We start from the raw sequence: 22,094 nt of genomic DNA, 5'->3' as shown, positions 1-22,094 counted from the left end.
GGGGGGGGGGGGGGGGGGGGGTAATTTGCTCCCGATGAGCGAAACAAACTGCAAACGAAAACCACCAAAAATATGAAGGTAATGGATGTGTTGCCTAAAACAGTTGAGCATTTTTTCTGGAATTTCATTACTAACTATTGTATAGCATGAAGAACAGTAAGAAACAAGGAAATAAACTGAATCCTCCAATCAAACAGTCATTTTTGCAGCTAGTCACGCACATCGATGCGGAAGATGATGACTGGAAGTTGAGTGACCTGTTTGTTTCTATCGAGAACTGTCAAAAGCAGAGTGCAGAATGCCGCAGGCCGACCTGTCATACGTTGTGGGTCAGAAACGTGACAGCCGCGTGTCGAACACCTCTGTGTTTGACTATCGGTGCCTCTGAAGCATTGCACGAGTCTGGTGGGAACATCAGATCAGTAATGCTGAGTTAAGTAACGTGGCTATCCACGCTCGATATACCAGTCGGTTACACTGGTTAGGCCATATACTTCATATACCAGAGGACTGTTTACTTCGTAGAACCCTCTGGGTCCAGTCTTGGATCACATGGAGACGATGAGATGGGAGGCGGTTAGCCCACGATTTGGCAAGGAAGCAGTCAACTGAGTCGCATTGATCCCCATATGGGCACCGCCGGATGAGACAGACCAATGGTTAGTTGCCCTGACAGATTACGCTGTGGAACGCAATGTCGGCCTCGTGGTAAAGCTATCTAGTACATTGCACAGCTCACAATTTTTTGCCATACTGAACAAACAGACACACGTCACCAACGAATATATTGAGCGCCATCGCCTCCAACGCGTGGCTCTCATCCCCTTGTCCTCCGTATCCTCAAAAAACGAAACCGTAGCATCTGGAAACACTTCACTTCGGTGCGCTGTTCGTGGGCTGAAAAACTGAGATGAACTGATTGACTGGCGAAGAACCAAAAATTACGGACGAGATTGCCACGAATCCGCCTCATACACATCGGCGGTCACAGTCCTTGAAAACATTCTAAACATCGTCATCATCATCGACAGCATGACATCACTGGTCAACACCGATGCTTCACTGCCGTACAACCATGACTTATTTGAAAACCTTATTGTAAAGAAAAGGACTGGGAAGGGACTTAGTGCTAGCTTACTACAATCATTCCAAGGTACTACACTTCAAGACACATTCAGGAAATCTGGATAGAAACTGACAACACGACAGCCACTGACATCGGTTGGCAGCCATATTTTGTAGTGTCTCCAACCAGGCGCAGTGAGGATCACGCGGTCCCCATCCTGGAAGGCAAGTAGCATCGACAGCACCCGAGCGTTTCGTGATCTCCTTCATACTCCTCTGCCAAGTCAAGGGTTGGCCACCTCTCTGCTTACACCACTCTGAATTGGGCATGGAAAACAGCACTCTCTTCAGCAAACGATGGTTCGGCATACGCAACCCATGTCCCAACCAACGCAGCTTCTGGTGCTGGACACATTCTTCAATGGAAGTACCCGTTGCAAAACCGAAAACGCGCTTTCTAACTGCCTCATTACGGATTCGCCGACACCAACCCACACGAGCTATGGTTCTGAGGCAACGATTGTCGAACACCTGAAGATGTCTCAGTTCCGCTGCTCGAATAGGCTAGGTCTCACAGCCATATAACGAAAGACAACCTGTACTGTAGCTTGATACACACGTCCCTTGAGATTCAGGGATACACCACTCTGACGCCATAGGTGTCTCAAATTAGCAAACGCGACCCGGGCCTTGCAGATTCGTGCATTGACCTCATCCGTTACATTACAGCTGGAACTAATATAACTTCCAAGATACGCAGTAATCCCGTTTCGAGCCCACTGTAGATCCACTTGACACACGAGCTGTTACAACAACATCATACGTTGGAAAGAACCCCCTGACCTCGACAGGTGTTCGTCGGCCTATATAGACGAATTCGCAACCGAATCGATCGGTTCCTCTGAAAACTGAGTATTTGAAATTGCTTTGTAAGTGAAGGTCATTCAGATGTCATGAACTGCACTCGCGGGATAACAGAGTGAGTATGAAGTGGAAAAATACAACACAACAGCTGGAATATCCTGATATCAACGTACTTTCTTCGTGGCCTTGGCGGCATTCAGTTTCTCACGCGAGGGAAGGAGTGAGGGATCAGTAGGGTGACGATTGAGACGAACTTTGACCCCGCCAGCAGGATGATCACGAAAAGACGCTGATTCCTGTTCGAATGAGGGCTTTAACGGATGCACAAAGAAATCACAGTAGTATGTGTGTTATTATAAGCAACAGGGAGAAAAGAATACGATGAACCGTTTTAGGTAGGTGGTAAAAGCACCCGAAGAAGTGTGGATCCGGGTGCACGTGACTACTACTGAGAGTCGAAGTCAAAAGAAATGGTGTGTATCATAAGCAATCTACAACGTGACAAAGCCCGTTTTGCCACATTGCCACCAAACCACCCGAAGGAGAGCTGAGATAGTGTCAGGCTGCCCAAGCCTAGACAGGAGCAGTCGAGATGCCTGGAGCCTGGATTCGAACCATGGATATTCCGGTTAGTAAGTTCATGTCTTAATCACCGAGATATCTTGAGTTAAGACAGAGCGGTGAGGGTAAGGATCGAAGGATAATATGACAGCCTGACCTATAGCATAAAAACTCTATTGATGCTAAGCACTAATCGTTTGACGGAAACCGTAAATCAGTGGCAGCAGTTTGCTGAAACGTAACAGACCTGTGAACAAAGGTGATGCGGAAAAAATATGTGCATCGGTGTGTGGAAATTTGATGCATCTGATCCCGTTGGAGACAGCTAACTGAAAGGAGATCGTTTGTTGGGGAGGGGGCACGAAAGGATAACGTAAATGTTCGCACCACTTAAAACTGCGAAAGGTACACTTGATTGGTGCACGAGGAATGAACCGACATGCGACAGCACCTCCCATAGTCGTCACAAGCGACATCAAAGGAGCGGTTCGCTGAACAACGCCGTCGAAGAGATGTCCGAACGCCAGCTGCTCTTAATAACCAGATATCACGTCGATCGGATGATGCGTTAAGTGCAGGCTAGGGACTGAACGAGGGCATGTTCTGATTGGTCTCAATGTCAGCCAATCGGCATCGAGCATCACAGCTCGACATTTTCAGCTCGAGCGGCGCTATATCCTGCCTAAGTGCGAGTTATCAAACTACCCGATCAGCCGCTCGTGGCCGAATGGTTAAGTGTTCAACTACTAGCCAGGAGGTCGCGGGTTCGAGACTTCCTACCGGAGTTTCGTGAGATGCGCACTGCTGATGATTCCCAATAAGGATGAAACAGCTGTACAGTGCTTCTCGGCTTTTCAGCATAGATTGGCTTCACTTACAGGACGAAATCTCCACATTTCTAGCTCCCTCACGAAGGTTTTAGCGCGAGCGTGTGGAACACTCTACGATGACTCTGCAAATACAGTTGCAATAGTCTTCCTTCTGATAAACCACAGTGGATGGAGCACGAAGCCAAAGACTGACAGAGTTCGCACCACCGTTTGCAGTATATAACAACTGGTTTTTTCCTCAGATACTACGTTGTATCATGGGGCCTAAAATGAATAATCACTCACGTATGTACTCCTACTATGGCGTCAATGTTGACCTAAAGACCCAGCGGCATAGAGAAAATGACTGAAAGTTGATGGGGCACCTGCCAACGCATCTACATTTGGTGCGTAGTAACCGATCTGTCTGAATAGTTATTCGTGAAAAATCGCTCAGCTGTTACATCCTTTTGGTGCCTAGCTGCTATGTCACCTGAGGGTACCGCCAGGTTGCCAAAGACAGGAGCAGTCGAGATGCCGAAGGTCGGGGTCGAACCATGGACCTTTCGGTCGGTAAGTTAGAGCCTTATCCATTGAGCTCTGCCAAAGATACAGTAAAGTAAGAGTGAAAGGGGAAATGATCAAATCTCACAAGTGATATACCAGTCGAGCAGTTGGCCGAAGCCGACCACGTGATATACATCCGCGATCGNAGTCGCTCTGTATCCTGCATAACTACGAGTTCAGCACACAGCTGAACAGGTGGTTGTTGCTGGACGGTTAAATGTTGAGACTACGAGGCTGGAGGACTCGACCGATTCTCCCGAGTTTCATGAGATGCCCACTGCACGTGAGTCGCAATAAGGATAAAGCGACTGTACAGCTATACAAGTAAGCCTTGCAGACTAGCGTTCATTAGAAGAAACAACCACCAACGACGCACAAGGTACATAAACACCAAAAACGAAGCCAAGAACACTTGCAAGCGATATGTAGTGTAGGCGGCGACAACTTTCTGGAATCTCTGACGCCTTCGGGATAGGCGATTGCCAACCGACGTTCGGACAGTACTGGGTCATGATTGATTGTGGGGTCCACACTTTCGACCAATCAAATCCCGGCAAGCGTCCCGAACTTTTGACGTATCTTGCGCAGGACAGACTTCTCGGCCGTAGCAGCACCTGACTGTGAGCACTAAGCGGGATCCATGTGGAATTCCATCTAAAAGCAGTACTTCCATGTGTAGATTGGCTCGTCTAATATGACGAAACCTCTATCTGAAGTTCTGAAACCTCCTCATACTACCAACAGTGATACTGGTTGTTTTTATGTTGACATAGACAAGCCTGAGAAATGAATAATCCGTTTCGGTTTCACGCTAGCACGACGCGGACATTCACCTCAACGTTGAAAATGAGGGCGTTTTGCGAGGAGTGCTGTGGCAGCCCAGCGGTACATTTAGCTCAAACATCATCCAGCTGTAGGACGCTTTCTGTGACTAACTGGCATGCCATTTGAAGGAAGCACGGGGCTGGGATACGGTTGCCCAAGCCTAGACAGAGGAAGTCGAGAGGCAAGGTCGGATTCGAACCACGGACCTTCCGTCAGTAAATTCACGCTCTAACCACTGAAACACCTCGCCCCCTCGCACATTTAGCTCAAACGTACAACTGATACTCTAATGTGAATTCTTCTGGATTCTGAGTCTTATTTTTCGACGTTCTGATCACCTCAGCTCATTGACCTCATTGCACTTTAATTGAGCATCCCTCGACCAAAAGATGATGATTAGAACTTAGCAGTGTGTCCACAGATGACGGGTCGCCTTGAATAGAGGAGCTACCGTAGAAGGGATTTCCAGGTTATCGATTAAAGAGTATCGTCGCAGTAATATCTAAGCGGGAATCATGAAACTTACCTTTGCAGGCTCCAAATTTTCCGATTCGCCCAGCTGAGGGCTGCACGCCCGCCGTCCGCTGTCCGGACTGGTACAGTTGGTTCCTATTGTGCTCAACACGGCCAGAAGGGCGTCTAATGCGAGGAAGTGCGTGCTCATCAGGCGTTCGACGGGATAGGCATTCTTCGCCAGCATTTTGGTGATGTCCTCGAAAAGATTTGAGCAATACGGGTCACAGTCGTAGTTAACATAGAGTTCTGTTGCCATACCGGGGACGAGAAAGATGCGGACCACGGAATCCAGAGCGACCTCACGACGTTCATAACCAGTTGATTCGTTGTCCGGTGAACTGATTGCAATGAGACGCTGAAGGTAGACCTGAAAGCCCGAAAAATAATGGACTACATGCCACAACTGGTTACGAATACATTAGGCAGTTCATCTCCTTTTTATTTCATTCATAATTTACCCATAATGATAATAATGTTAATAATCGTTCAGGTGTAACAAACACCCTTTCGGTGCCTAGCTGCTCTGCCATCCAAAAGAAGCACGAGGACTGGGATACTGCCTAAATGGGAGCAATAAAGATGTCGGGCTTGCGCGGACCTTGCGGTCAGTAGGTTAGAAGCTGGACCATCCTGAAATCTTGCTCGGTGATGTCCAGTCCGTAGTTCGCGGGCCATCTTAGAGCGACGAGGAACAAGTGGTGCCAATCGTCTTGTTAGGACTGGATTAAGGCGTTCAATACGTCCTTTTTTTGAGGACGGGCATCATAAACTATTCATCTGTATTGTCTAAGATGCGGTTTGGAGGTCGATGATATATGAAAGAACACAGACAGTCGTGAACCTCCGAAACCTCGATGGCTCCAGGTTCACAGTGTAATGCGAGAATCCGACTGAGGAGCAGCAGGTGGCCATGAGAATCGTTGTTCAAAGTGCTCAGCTAGCGGCCAAGGTGTCATTCCTTGTTGATGGTCACGCTAGTTTAGCTCTTGATGGCTTCGAAGACGGGAAGTTCTCCGAGGCTTGTAGCACGGATCCATCGAAATAATTTCCGGGCATTCTTCACCTCTTTTATTTCCCAGCCTTCCACGTCCACAAGGCCTTAAGGTCAGCGCGCGCTGAGTTTAACTTGACGTCTGATAATCAAACTGGCTGAATTATGTTCGGAACCGGCGGGGACAACTCCGGAATTCAAACAGCTTCACTATTCTTCATGATTTCCAGAGCTTGAGTGGAGCTGGCAGTTCCATACTGGTACAGTATTATGGCGATCTGGGTTCAGTACACACCCGATGGCGGAGCAGTTAGAAGAGACTGTAGAAAATGATTCCCAGCTTAACCACTGAACAACCTCGGGCTCGTTCGTTCAACAATAACACCGAATCATGCAACATACACGCAAACGATGATGATGGTGATGCATGGAAACTTGAAAACTGACCTCCAGTTGCAGCTTCAAATGTTTTCTCATTGATTCGAACAGCATAAAGCAGACACGTAACGTGGCAGCAAATAGCCAGACACGATCCGAGTACAGCAACTGTAAAGATACGGTGAAAATGGACGCATGTCAATGAGTAAACAAAACTAACACAGACGGCAAGGTACATATTATATTGCAGAAGCTATCGTGTGGGCTATGTTGGTGGGATGTGTAAATCTACGTACGGTGGCAAGAGGTCATGACCATAATTTTGTTTGACTGTAATAGATGACCAGAGGTGAACCACTCAAATTAATCGAACATTACGTTGATTGGACGGATGTGCCGGGAGTCAGCTACGAAGCGAACGAAATCATACCCCGATTGGTCAGGATGCCAGCCAATCAGGATCGAGTTCGGCGCATCCGGACGCTCACTGTTTTTAAGGGGGCATTGTGGAGATCTTAAATAAATTGTCGTAATAATTTCCCTTGGTATCCATAAAAGCCTGGCCCAAGCTACTGTAACCTTCGGCACAACATAGTGGGCAGAGCAGAATGTCAAGAGTTGCAATATCAATGATACATTTGACTGACGCATGATATTAAGGATGCAAAAACTGGTCGTCTTTTTCACGGAACTATACAGAAGTGGCACACTGCCACAGGGGACGCATGCGCTTAACAAACTGCTCAGTGCGAACGGAAAAAACTCACCAAAAGCAAATTTTTCGTCAGATCTCCTTGAACCAGTCGTAACAGACTTGGGGAACTGGCGATCGCGTCCGCCCCGGTTTCCAAGGCAATAGCGATAAGTCCGAGGGCGACGGAAATTATCGCGTCAGAATTGTGATCCGGTGAGAGCAGACTGATGAGGTAGTGAAGAAGATCATACACGGCTGGTAGACCATAGGGTTGTGGTGTTGGATTCCCCACTTCTGCTGCGGAACACGAAAAGAATACAGTTGAAGGATTTAGGCGCTTTCTTAAGCTTTCTCTAAGTCCCTTTGTGTCAAGAATCGTCGGGAACCGAAAACGGAAACATGCAGTCAATCCAACCAAGATGGGGAAACATCTTAAAGTTATCTTAAAGCACTATTCAATACAAGCTCAGTATTCACAACGCAACGTAGGCAATATATCGAGATATTAGCGGTTCACGTGCGTTCGGCGAACTTGGTGATTCACTTGCAGACGCTTCCTCGCCATCATCAGTGTGCGGTTAGCTACCAAACCGTTCAGCTGTAGCACCCTCTTGGTGCCTAGCTGCCGTGCCGCCCGAAGGAAGCACGAGGGCTGGGATACTGCCAGGTTGCCCAAGCCTAGACAGGGGAAGTCGAGAGGTAGAGGTCGAGTTGGAACCACGGACTTTCCGTCAGTAAATCCGCGCTCCAACCATCTCGCCCCAGCTACCAATACTTCGACACATTGCCAATGATCAATGGTGAAACTTCGGTGTGCATGCGAGTCATGAAATGCCGCGTTCCCCGGAGTTTGTGAAGTGTGTGAAACTCCCTGTTTGGGTGATTAGTTGATTATTCTTCATTCTTTTCTTCTCCATGTTCTGGTGCAACTGATTCTATCGTGTCCCCGTTGTACACTAGTCATTCCAGTTTATGACAATGATAGATTCTCCTGTGATCATCGTCATCATCAAAGACAGCAACATCAGTGAGGCACGGAGAACAACACCCGTCTCGGTAGACGGTGTTTTGGCATGCGTAGCACACGACCGAGTCATTGCAGTCGGTGGTGCTGGATGTTTTTCTCAAATGAAGTAACCGGCTAAAAATGCTCTCATCTCATTGTTCAAGGAGCCCCCAATATGGGGTGCATTGAAGAGAGTATACTTCCGTGATCTCGCTCTAATTTTCTCATTTTACGTGAGTAGGTCTGAAGGTTTCAAATAGGAGGTTTCAGTTCACCGGAGGTTGAGACTAATATTTTCGAGCCCGACGTATTTACAAACTTGGCAATTAGCTTGCGAGGATTTCGTCATCAATCGTGGAGACATTATCGGTGCACAGTTGCCTGGATACATCCTCCCTATCTGTTTGCAATCATATAGTTAAAAAATAGTGGTTTGTATCTCTCCATGTGATTGGATTATTGAGAAAAATCTTTGTCGTAACTGCATTGGCCGGTTCACAATCCGTTGTGGTTCGGATATCTTGTATTTGATTGGCTCGTTGAACGGCTTCCTTCTGGAAGATTTACTAACAGTTCTGCCTGGTGCGTCCACAAGCTATGCTGTGGATTTCCTTGGACATCGTGATACCCTCTAGTTTTAACAGTTTTATTTCCGGGTTCTGGTTGGCTCGTTCCTAGTTTCCACTGTGTTGTAGTTTGATTTCATTGAGCTTCATTGGCTGACTGCACTCCCAGGTCTTTTTCTCAATAGCCCCTGATATCTGCGTTTGACCGGTTAATCAGATTATCTTTTGTCTTCGTTTCGGTCCTTTTTGTTAACTGATTACAAGCACATTCCAGTCCACTCGAATAAACCCCTAGATTCGGGTATCGAGGTTACCAAACGTGCCGAAACGGAGCACGGCTGGTGGATGGAACAATCAGAAGTGGAGTGAAGTTCACCAAAAGAAAGCTATTGAACGATCCAATCGAATATAAGGTATTCGGACCACAACGCAGCACAAATCGCAAACCGACCAATGGAATTACGACAAAGTTTTTCCTCGTGCAGCTATTTTTTTATCAACTATATAAACGAAAGCAGGTAATCCGGAAGTAAACACTCAACAGTGAACTGATAGTGTTCACACTATTGAAGACGAAACGTTGTCAAGCGAATTGCCAAGCACAGTAAACATCCATAAATTCCCGGACCCATAAAATGGGAAGTACTCTAACTTTATCATCCTTCTCCAGATAGTCCTAGCCCGTGGGTATCACGTTCAATCGGCAGTGGGATTCACAAAGTATTAACTGCGCAAAAATGTTCTGATAAGGTCATACAACTTACTTTGATTTGCGGGGGGCAAGGTGGTTTCCGTTTTCCTTGAACCCTGAAAAGCACGACAGAGAATAAAGTCAAACTGAAGCAGTTAAACAGTACACTTGGTAGGGCCGCTGGGTTACCCATGGTGACACTGGTGCGATGGTGCTTCTTGAAAATCAAAGCAAGGGGCAAGGTGGTTTCCGTTTTCCTTGAACCCTGAAAAGCACGACAGAGAATAAAGTCAAACTGAAGCAGTTAAACAGTACACTTGGTAGGGCCGCTGGGTTACCCATGGTGACACTGGTGCGATGGTGCTTCTTTTAAATCAAAGCAAAATCAAGCAATCAATCGTTCGTTTGTAACACCCTTTCGGTGCCTAGCTACCACACCACCCTAAGGAAGCACTAGGGCTGGGATAGTGCCAGGTTGCCCAAGCCTAGACAGGGGAAGTCGAGAGGCAGAGGTCGGATTCGAACCACGGACCCTCTGGTCAGCATATTCGCACTCAGGCCACAAACAAAAGCACACGCCCGTCAACTGGGAGGGGTAACTAAAGTGGCTAAAGGGGAGAGTGTCCCTTCAAAATCTGAATACGATGCATTACTCGGTACGTTTATTCAAGGACTACTAATAAATTAAGAAGTAGCGAACCAATTATTGGTTTCTGAAACTCAGAAATACAGGAACCTACCGATACGAAGTTTCAAGCTGTCCGTGTACAGCCCAGAATCCTGCTGGGCTACGTTTCATAGCTTGTTCCACACCACATAAAACTCTAACCCCAACAAATCTGACGATGTGAGAAAATGTCGGAGAGCGCTAAAATTTTCTGCATTGCTATCAATGCTCTATTCCGGGCAGAATACTGTAGTCTCGACATCACTAAGTGTCTAGACACAAAAGATGTCGTTTTTGTTCAATTTAGCACAGTTTTCAAATGTTCGCGATGGTTCCTCGCTGGAGCAGTAGCGAGTTCCACTCAGGTAGACAGGCTTAGTTAAACAGAATGGCAGCACCGGTTTCGCCCCTCTTGGGGTCCAGCAGGTAAGCGCAGTCCCACAGTTTCCGTCAACCGTACGTTCTACTTTCCTTTATGAAAATGTACTGCGATATCTCGAATATCGTGCTAACTGAATCACGAGGCCAATCAGTGTATTTCTCGAAAACAGTCCAATTTGAGTTCAAGTAGATCATAAGGTTGACGGAAACTCGGGGACTTCGCCTACCTGATGAGCCCGAAGAAGGGCGAAACCGGTCGTGGGCTGTCGAAGAGCTTTCAGCAACCTTGTGAGTAGATTCCTTCATGAAAATATACTGCGATATCTCGAATATCGTGCAAAATGAATCATGAGGCGGCATGTGTGCACCACATTCAGTTGTAGAATATCATAAACGAGAGATTCCGTTGGGGCGAATTACAGCGGGAGCACCGTCGTATATGTGTATAAATTTCGGGCGAACTTGGGGAGCGATAAATCAGTTAGCACGCACAAAGTCTAACTGGCCAATGGGAAAGAGGTGCGATCTTTTTGGACTGAGGTGCAATATGGCGGGAAAAGGCGCCGAAGTTAGAAATTCAAAATTTTAGAAAAATAAATTGGCAATGGCTCGAAAAATAAACGGATTTTGGGGATACTGACATTCCCAACACCCACAGAGCGAGCACATCCGCTCAGTCAGACGTTAGTAATCAGATACTTCAGATGGAGTACGGATATCGATTTGAACTCACGCATAGCTAGCCCGAATTCAAATCCCCGCACTGAGGAACTCGAGTCCACTGATTCTCTGCTTCAGTGTGGGCCAGTCAGAGTAATCAGGCCACGGCAGGATAAAACATCTCCCATATCAACAATCAATATGCCTAACTCTTTCCATGATAACCCCATAGAGGCTTTAGACCCTGGTGAAAGAGTTCCTCGCGTATTCCAATTGTAATAGTGACAACATAGAAGACAGAACAGAAACAATGACTGAAGAACCTGGTCGGACTTTGGTAATAAGCCCGAAATGAGATGGAACATCTCAAATCACGCAACTCCGAGAAAGACTCACCTCCATATCGTTTTGTGCAATGGCTTCACATGTCTCTTGTGTTGCCTCCTCAGTGTGTACTTCCAGTGTATCTGTAAGAAACGGCAAAGTTCTTTTAAAAGATCAGCTGTTACAAACACACAAGAAAGAGGCTGATGCCATATTATCAGATGGCACAGTGGAGACCGTACTCAAGTGAATGAGACAAACCGGTTACCCTGTTGAGTAAGCAAGTGTGGACAATCAGTATATCAGACTGGGGACCAAGCAGCGTGGAATCAGAAACTACAAAACCGTTACTATTTGGAGAAGGCCCCCCACTACCCGACTGCGCAACGGGCGGTTCGAGTGGTTGTCATCGAGTACTATGGAACAATCAGCTCATGTAACTGCTGGATGAAGCGCTGCCCTCATAACGAACATTTATCACCCAAAAACTAGCCCATGACGCAAAAAAGTGCAACGGGCTGCTGTCCAACTGCTTAGTCACACGAAAATGTTCTCACCTCTGTTGAGGCTCACCAGGTTGTCTGAGAATCAAAACAACCAACGGATGGATTTGATTGCGCAGGAAAGACCTGCAAGCAGGGGTCCATGTGACTGAGGAAGCTGGATTTAAATTGGTGAATCTGGGAGTTCACCCACCTGCACTTTCCCAACAATATGTATTTTCACCGTGTGCCTACACACAGTCTTCCCTAACGGTTTCTCAGGTTCTTGTAATAAACTCGTACTACGGGGTCTCAGCTATTTTGGCTTACGTTCAATTTCCCTCGATAGAACAGATATCTTTGTTGTTTAACGATCACAGAATGGCGATGATGCATTCTCTCTTTGTCAAATATTCATTGTTAATAAACTCAAAATTCAGCCCAAACATACCGCAGGAGTTTGGATTCTCAACGACTTCAATGTCCGCAATGGTAGGCGGACCGCGATGCCTTCCTCCACGGACCCTGCGGCCGAGTTTTTTTCCAACATCAGCTCCTCTGTCCAACTTTTTCTGCTTCCAAACCTGAGTTCCTAATCACAGCAGCAATACTTTCCACTCAATGTACCACGGTGAGCTCCCTTTGGTTCTTAAGATTACTGACTTATCGATTTCCCCCGCTTGCTTCTCTTCGGAAAACACAGTTTCCCTTCTTGTTATTTGTCGTGGAGATACTTTTCTGCTGACTGGGATGACATTTTAGTTAATTTAAGATTTATTTGACTGAAAATTGATTTTTTCAACAATTATCCCTGGGTGTGTATTCCTTTAGAGGATCCCTCTCTGATGACATGATCCAATCCATTCTTCATTTTCAGACCAAGGGAAAAAAACACCCTTCGAATGGTTCAACTATGCGTACCTGAGAGGGGGGTGGGGTAATGAGGGAAAGCTTTGGTGGATATACTCCTGTGCCTCGCAACGCTCTGACTACCTTCCCGTACTTAATACTTGCTCATCTATGGTCAACAGGGTCACAGATAAAGTTACTGAACGGGAGTCGATCTTTTTAGATGCTGATTCCATCCCACAGAAGCCCCAGATCCCCGCCGTCGAAAAAGTACATAACGTTGCTCGACAACTGTCCTCTATTCCTGTCTCTCCTAGCTCTGTACAGGTAAACACTGCCGTTCCGACTGTCTGTTATCGTCACAAAGGTGTTCGCTTGTAGCGGTCACTTGCATTGTTCCTTAAACCAAATTCGCTTAATTTGTGTGGTACATCCGTGCTCACTAGATCACGCGACTCTTTTGTTCCGCAAACGCACAAATCACGTGACAAAACCCTGTCCCGCTCGCAACCTAAGCCGACACGTCATTTCCCGTCTTGTAAGCATTGAAACGATGCCATGTATTATATACACGTTAAACGTTCCTATGTATATAGGGAGACACAAAACAGTCACCACATACATGCCCACGCGTGTGCAGGGGGGTAGAGAATCAACTAAACTCCATGGACCGGTACGGAACAAGTGTAGCAGCTATACTGCGGAGAAAACACGTTCTCGCCGTCCGGATATTCACCCAGGAACTCTCACGAGTTATCCACGAACAATACGTCGCCTTTTGACTAAATTCCATTGTTCGTACTGTACTTATTTTATCATGGTGCAACTTGTAACTATCTACTACTAACTACTACCTACCACAGTAAGAACTGTGACAAATGCACACACCTTGTGAGATCAGCTGTAGCACTCTTCGGATGCCTAATAGTCATGCTACCCGAAGGTTGCACGAGGGCTGGGATACTGCCAGGTCACCCAAGCCTAGAGACAGGGGAAGTCGAGAGGCAGAGGTCGGGTTCGAACCACGGACCTTCCGGTCAGTGAATTCGCGCTCTAACGGTTTGGACCATCTCGCTCCACATCGCTATCATCGAGTTCCTCAGTACCAGAGAAACCCACAACATCCATTGCACCAATACGCAACATAAATGCCGCGTCTGTCCACCCTCCACCACTGCACGCATCTGTTCGCCAACCAGTCACTCCATCAGCAATGTGCTGATGGTCTACATAACGCTTCAAACCCCGGCGTACAATCAGCTCCCAAATGCATTGTCCAACTTTTCTTCATATGGTCGAATACAAACCAAGACATACAATCATCGACAAAAAAGTTGTCTAGCATGGAATACGCTACCTTGTGTCACAACATCGATCACCTCCTATCCATTACTCCAACTAGTTTCCAAAGTTCGTGGATCAATTTTCACGAGACAAATCCTCCACCCTCTAGAAGGCAACCATCAATGCGGATTCAGGAATCATCGTTCCACCGATGATACGTTGGCTCACGTGTAGCACTGTCACTGAACATTTTTGATGAAACGGATGCAAGTTTGATGTGTCTTGGCAAGTCCTCAATGCACGGCGACATACAGAACCGTCCCATGCAAGGATGAATGGACGTTAGCCATCAGACTCAGAAACTCGGTGCTGGAGTCCACAAGACTGCTCTTCGTTTAGCTGAACGGCCTCTCGTCAACCGTTACCTTGTAGCCATGCCTTCTCCCACATACATGACTGTACAGCCCACCGCCACTGAGTAGATCACGATACCTGTTTCTTTCTTACGCTCACAAATCACGCCACACAATCGTGACTAATTGACCACACAAAAGTTGCCCTACATGACTGTACAGCCCACCGCCACTGAGTAGATCACGATACCTGTTTCTTTCTTACGCTCACAAATCACGCCACACAATCGTGACTAATTGACCACACAGCTCAAAGTTGCCCCTAGATCACAGGACTCGCTTTTTTCTCTACATGACACATTCGATATTGACTGCCTACCGTCTGATGAGTGTAGCAACAAGTCACGTACTGAAACCCACACACACGCAAACGTCCCTACATATAGGATAACAGCACAGCAAAGCAACACAACTCCACAGAGCTACGCACGTCGCCCAACTCGGAGCAGAGCCACTCAGGACTTACGGTGTTTCAACCACGGATATTCAGGAATACGTGTGGGTGATACAACAGCGAAGAAGACACGAAACCGGCTTCCGGACTTAAAACGGGATTTGTCAACCTATACCTGCAATACGATAAGTCCCTTGTTCAAATATTGTAATCACTCTACTTCACAAAGCTGTCATTGTTAGTGCTCCCCGTTTTCTGTCGGAACACACGATGAAGTATTCGGAATGCGAGATCAATGACACCAGAGCTTCGACATATCTTCTGCTAATTGATTCACATGGGAGGGTGAATTCGTCGGCGTTTCTACACTGGACGAAAAGTATTCCCCGCAAAGTGGTTCCGAAAACTAACTCCGCTGGAGAACAATGCAACCAGGAACGAAACAGGGCGCCTAGTTGTAGCACTGTCACCGGTTCCATGTCGTACCAATTACCGCGATCGTTGTTAATTATGATAGCGGACTTCAAGTGACGATGAAACCGTTCAACTAATCCATTCGCCCGAGGAGTATAAGCCATCGTACCCATCCATTCGTCACTTTCGACGTTTGTTAGGAGGTCGCGAATTTCACGTCTATATACCGATCACAAGCCACTGACTTCAGCACTAAAAGCAACACCAGACAAGTACTCTCTCCTCGCGAAATTCACCATTTAGATTACATTTCACAGTTCACCAACAATATTCGACACGCCTCCGGGCATGATGACAACATAGTTGCTGATACCTTGTCAAGGCCGGCAGTAGGTGCGGTAAATCGTACGCCCGGCATCGATCTCAATCGCACGGCAGTACTTCGAGAAAGGGAATTATGTTCGGCATCACTAAGTTCGAAGTCATCCCTGAATATACAGCCGATGCCGCTACAAACCACACCAGGAACTATGGAGTCTGATGGTGTGGGGCAGTTAACCCAAGACGCCTGGTCTAACCCTCCATGTGCCGACAAGCTTTCGAGTCATTGCATAACGTTTCACATCCACGAAGTATACGTCCAACGCTCAAACTCATCTCCCAGCGTTTTGTATGGCCGGAAATGAACAAGGACACACGCGAATGGACTAGGATCTGCCTAGCATGTCAACGTCCTAAGGTTATCCGGCATACACCATCACCCATGGGAGCTTTCGCTGCTCCTGACAGCAGATTCGATCACGTAGACTTGGATATTGTTAGTCCTGTACCCCCATCCAACGGCTACTCCCACATACTCACCATCGTAGATCGTTTCACTCGATGGCCAGAGGCCAATCCCATCAAAAACATATCTCCAGACACAGTTTCTCGTGCGTTTGTTAGCCGATGAATTTCCACATTCGTCCCACGTTCCCTCGTTTATCACTACTAACCGCGGCTCCCCGTTTGACTGCCAGCTATTCCGGCAACTGACAGAATCGCTCGGTTCCACGCACACTCGTACGATGGCTATACTCCTCGGGGCGAATGGATTAGTTGAACGGTTTCATCGTCACTTGAAGTCCGCTATCATAATTAACAACGATCGCGGTAATTGGTACGACATGGAACCGGTGACAGTGCTACACCTAGGCATCGCTCCTTATTGGACTGTTCACCAGCGGAGTCAGTTTTCGGAAACAACTTTGCGGCTACGTGGAATCAATTGAGGAAAATATGTGGAAACTCCGATATCGTTCATCTCGCATTCCGAATACTTTATCATATTTTCCGACACGTGCTTTTACAGAAGCTCTGATCATGTTAAAAAAACCTTTGTAACGGCCCTTTTCTTGTGATTTTTCGACACCCCAGCAATTTCATTATACAATTTAACAATAAATCTGATACAGCCAGTATTGATCGTTTGAAACCAGCCTATGGAGATTTTGTTGACTAAGGACGTCTTGGAAACAACACCGGCGATGTCAAGCCCAAAAACAATGCGACCGAGGGTTCCCGAAACAAGTCATGCCAGGTCATTAAATGACCAAACCAGAACCACACGCTCAGGCCTTTTATGTTAAGTGGCCACTCACTGGATCACGAGCTCTGGTTTATTTGGACGCCCAAATGATCCCTCACTGGAGCACGTGTTGGAATTCTTCTTTAACAATTTCCAGTCTTCCCGAATGAAGTCGTCTTGGACGTGAGTTCCACGTGTGGTGATATGATCAACCGTGGAGTAGGTCGGTTCTGCCTGATGAACATCTGGCCTTAAGAGCTCTGGAAATGCGCGGATGGTAACGGGAAGAACGGTGTGGTGATAGTGTTATTGGGTAAATGTTGGGCGTAATCGTTGGCTTTCCTCTGACTGCTGATTGAGTGGTGGCGTCCAGTAGACTTTGACGTTTCACGTCTACTAGTAACTTATGGTGAGTCAGAAAATCTGCCCCCAGAATTTGTTGGCCTACGTCTGCAGTGGTGAGAATCCATTTGAATTCTCTACGTAAGCCGAGGTTGAGTGACAGCGCATAGTCTCATCTTATGCCATCCCTAATACCTTGTATGATGTCATTGTGGCTGTGTTCAGTTTTAGCACCCTTTCGGTGCCGAGCTACCATATCAACCGAAGTTTGCACGAGGGGTGGGATACTGCCAGGTTGCTTATGCCTAGACAAGGGTCGGGTTAGAACCACGGACCTCCCGCTCTAACCACTTGAGCCATCTCCCCCGCTTAATCAGACAATCGGGAAAGAAACTCACAGCACGAACGCCCCTGAGGTCGATTAGCCGGTATTCCTTAGAATGTCGGCTTCAGATCATTTCAGGGAGGTCGCGGTGACCCCGTCCTGAAAGCCGAGCCGCACGAACAACACCCAAAGTCTTCGTAACCTATTACACACCGTCCTGCCAAGCCATACGTTGTTCACCTCGCAGTTTGCGCCATTCCGAAGGAGGCAAGGAGAACAACCCTCGTCTCGGTAGACAACGTCCCGGTAGGTGTGGGCAAATGGTTTTGGTGGGCGGCTTCCGCAAATGGAGAACCGAATACCCGTTTTCTAAGTGTCTCGCTACGAATCCGCTTCCAAAACATCGGTGGCCACACGAGCTACCAGTAACTCAATACGACCGACCGAATAGCAACTGAGCATGCGCAAAGAACCAACACAACGGTATTCATCGTGCACCAATCAGTTGTTGTAAAAAATACAGGTGAAAGACAGAAGGACTCTAGGCACCAATTATGCACGAATAACTGCCGATTGGCTAGCTACCTAACACGCCAACTGAAACACACAGACGTTGGGGTTATAGTGAGGGGGCGAGATGGACCGGAAGGTCCGTGGTTCGAACCCGACTTCCCCTGTCTAGGATTGAGCGACCTGGCAGTATCCCAGCCCTCGTGCCTCCTTTGTGTGGCATGGCAGATAGGCACCGAAAGGGTGCTACAGCTGAGCGAACGGGGTTATAGCGGTCACCCACTCACACTCAAATCACGTAACAATTCCTGTCCCACTTGCAACCTTAACCGACAACATGCACACTAACTTCAATTTCCCATCCATTTTGGTTTACGCAGGGCTACCACCTGCGCCAGGCTTACGAACTTCAATCAAATCAGGTCAGGTTGTATTGAAACTCGAATGGACACCCCTTTCTTCACATTCGACACAATAAAAAGGCATGCAACTCGGTCCAAAAAACAGACACTCGCGCGCACAAGACAGGAAGTCATCCGAGCTTCACAAGTCTCCATGGACAACTACGGAACACATGTAGCAGCTTTACTGCAGAGAAGACGCGTCCCACGTCCGGAACTTCACTCGGGAACTCTCAACAGTTGTCCCTACCCTTCTTGCATTGCAATTATTTTTATCAAATGCATAAAACTTCTGTAATCATCATCATCATCATTCTGGTAAAACAGACATTCGTTAGTACTTGGTACTGCCTAATAAGCAGCCTAATTACGTCACAACCAGATCAATAACAAAGTGCTGAGCAACAATGTCAGTCTATAGGACGGGTTAGTCCCCATAGGCCTTCTAAGTACACTTTGATTCCTCTTTCCAAGTCGAGTTCCGCATTCCCCGTTGGTCCAAGGCGTTAAGGGCAAAGTCACTTGAGTCAATTGGGGGAGGGCTTTAGGTAACCGTATTCCTGAACTGTCCATGACTGCCAGTCATTGTCCCTACACAAAACGGTTTTGACAAATCAACATGGCTGTCTTGCCTAAGTGATTTTGCTTAATTGTATCAAAACTGAATTCAAACATTGAGGAATGTAGTGACAATCCGTAGAATGGATCGTGTCCTGTTCTCCTAGGTTAACCTCCGTAGAAGTAGAGCGAAACCATCTTGAAAAGTGTTGCACACACCCGTAGAAGATGACAAAACTCTCCTCTCCGTTCGACTCGATATGCATGACGTTCAAACTAGGAATTTGTTTACATGAATACACCACACTGCGAGCAACTGACGCATTCTCATTGGTTCACACTGTGCAACTCATGTGCCTCGCAGCTGACATATTGACACACAGAATTTTCCTGACTACCGTAGATCAATGAGTCAAGACTGTTTTTAGGTTAGGTAACGCTAACTCCACAAAACGCAGACCTTACACACTCACATTCTCGCGCGATTGCGTGAGAAATGCAAGAGGAACATCGATCAGCAGCGCAACGATCGTATGTTGTATTGCTTGACTCGAATACCTGAGCAGCTAAAGAATTGCACTCAACGTTTTTGAAGAGATGTGCCGCGCCATCCTGCTGTCCGTCGTCGACAGAGTGCAGCCTGATCACATCGGTTTTCTGTTAGACGAGTTTGGGATCCTTTAGGTTTGCTTCCACCGAACTGAGCAGAACAAACAGTAACTAAACTAAGGTGAAACAAAGTCGGCCGCTGGTATGCTCTTGTAGAGATGAACCAAGTGGTTAGAGCGCAAATTTACTGACCGGAAGGTTCAGGGTTCGAACCCGAACTCTGCCTCTCGAGCTCCCCTGTCTAGGCTTGGGCAACCTGGCAGTATCCCAGCCCTCGTGCAACCTTCGAGTGGCATGGCAGCTAGGCACCGAGAGTGTTACAGGTGGAGGATTTATTTATACGATTTTATGCTCTTGTGGAAAAAAAACAAGTATGACGTAAATTTTGCAGATGATTTGAACAAACAACACCAGTTGTTATTCGGGAAGACATTAACCTGCTACGAATTATGTACAAGGGTTTTGGAGACCAACATTGTAAGAAGCAAATTCCCGATGACGAGGACACTGTGAGTTTAAGTGCCATCGTAGGAACACTTTCGGAATGTGGCAGGAGGCTAATTTGCAAACGCAAAGACCTTTAAAAAAGAACTTCCACCAGTTGTATGGACATCGTAGACACATACTTTGTGGGTCATAGGTCAAGTTCGTGTCAAAAATACAATTGTTGTTAATGTTGTCTAGACGTAACACACTACTCATTAGGTTGCTGAAAACTGGTCGACAGCTCACGACCGGTTTCGCCCTTCTTGTGACTCGCCGGGTAGGCACAGTCCCCAAGATTTCGTCAACCTTCTGTTCTACTTGAAACCAAATTGCACGAAATTAGCGAAATATACACTCATTTGCAAACAAGTCTGGTTTTGCGAGAGACTCACGTGGAACCCAGCTGAATCTCTCGCTAATGATGTTATTCTTCAACTGGATGTGCCGAAGGACATCCGGTTTCAGCTGGGTTCCACGTAAGTTCCCCGTCAAAACCAAATTCATACGCCGATGAGCGTATTTCGCCAAAGATAGCTGTGATCAAATTACCTAGACATGGAAACCTGTACCAAAAAATCGTCCGGCTGTAGTACCCTTTCGGTGCCTAGCTTCCATGCCACATGAAGGAGGCACGAGGGCTGGGATACCGCCAGGTTTCCCAAGCCTATACAAGGGAAGTCGAGTGGCAGAGGTCGGGATCGAACCACCGGCCTTCCGGTCAGTGAATTCGCGCTCTAACCACTTGGGCCCCTGTAAAAATCAACCGGATTTGTGAATTGGAGGTAACCTCCCAGAAAACTCATCGCAATATATGTAATTATTGCACGACTTCTACACCGAAACTCTTCCCCGGTTTTCTGTAAAAGTGCGAAGCATTTTGAAAATATTCGGGTTTATGGAGATGAGATCACCTGGATTTCCTAAGGTTATTTGGTTTTACAGCCGTTCGATGCATTCACGTGTGCGATCACATTCGACCGTTCCATTGATGGTTGGGGAGGGTTTATTTCGATTAATAGTGTATCTAGAAGTATTTTTTCGGCATCAGCATACTACACTCTTTTTCGCTGTGTATCTTCCGTCTCAGTTGCGCTAAGAGCACAGATGATGGGGAGATGCCTACCTGCTTTGTTCAACGAGGGAGTCAGTACACTGACGTGTGAAGTCGCATAGAACCGGGAAAAAAACGACCATGCTCCGTCACATTTCAACGCTGACGATAAACAAGGCGGTTGAGGGAGGGTGTTATGTGAAGCAAACATCTGTTCTTACTTTGCTCTTCTACGGATGGGTTCACAGGTTCGTTGGCTGTGGCAACCCCGATGTCGGATGTGTTTGATGTGTTTGTTTGATCGCACTTGGGAGGAACGTCCAGACTCTCAGATGACTTGTCCGGCACTGTATCAACATTCTGATGAGTTGGAACGACTGCGTGGTCAGCTACCTGGGATGGTTCCGAATGCTCATTGGTTGTCTGAATTTGAGATTAACAGAAAAGGAATGGCTTTTGAAGTGGATTGCTCCTAATCACAGAGAGATGTGAGTCCCTAAAATGATCTACTAATGCAGGGTACTAGGGTTAGTCCTGAAGTTTAGCACGCTGTAACCAAGAGGACTTCACCAGAACATGGAAGATACTTTTTTCTGACTGAATAGTTGGGAGTAGATCCGAGATAGTGCTGCCGCGGTGAGCGTTTGTAATTAGTTGGATGCAAAATGATGGATTCCACCTTATCTCAAAACAATAACGTTTGAGATATTTGGCAAAATCTTCTTGTCTTGGCGCAATCACTCTGGTGAGTCCGCACCAAATAGGCGAGCACCGGACTCGAGTTTTACTCTTATTAGAGCTCATCAAGAGTGCTTATCCTTAGCTGCGCCGAGCTTTGAACATG

At 46.9% G+C, this 22,094-nt stretch overlaps 1 protein-coding gene across 1 annotated transcript in view; it reads right to left on the bottom strand.

Annotated features, from left to right (window-relative positions):
* Positions 1-22,094, bottom strand: part of T265_12974 (hypothetical protein) — a gene marked incomplete at both ends in the record, with an annotated part of 56,890 nt that overhangs the window by 28,238 nt on the left and 6,558 nt on the right. Inside the window, 7 exons of the mRNA XM_009166588.1 lie at positions 2,103-2,240; positions 5,218-5,574; positions 6,646-6,744; positions 7,344-7,567; positions 9,607-9,649; positions 11,638-11,708; positions 21,472-21,673. Of these exons, the coding sequence (XP_009164852.1) occupies positions 2,103-2,240; positions 5,218-5,574; positions 6,646-6,744; positions 7,344-7,567; positions 9,607-9,649; positions 11,638-11,708; positions 21,472-21,673 (1,134 nt within the window). The remainder of the gene's footprint in view (positions 1-2,102; positions 2,241-5,217; positions 5,575-6,645; positions 6,745-7,343; positions 7,568-9,606; positions 9,650-11,637; positions 11,709-21,471; positions 21,674-22,094) is intronic.

This window comes from Opisthorchis viverrini (assembly GCF_000715545.1).
Source record: "Opisthorchis viverrini unplaced genomic scaffold opera_v5_28, whole genome shotgun sequence".
NCBI lineage: Eukaryota > Metazoa > Platyhelminthes > Trematoda > Opisthorchiida > Opisthorchiidae > Opisthorchis > Opisthorchis viverrini.
The sequence above is the reverse complement of the archived record's forward strand: the minus strand, read 5'-3'. Positions and strand labels throughout refer to the sequence as shown.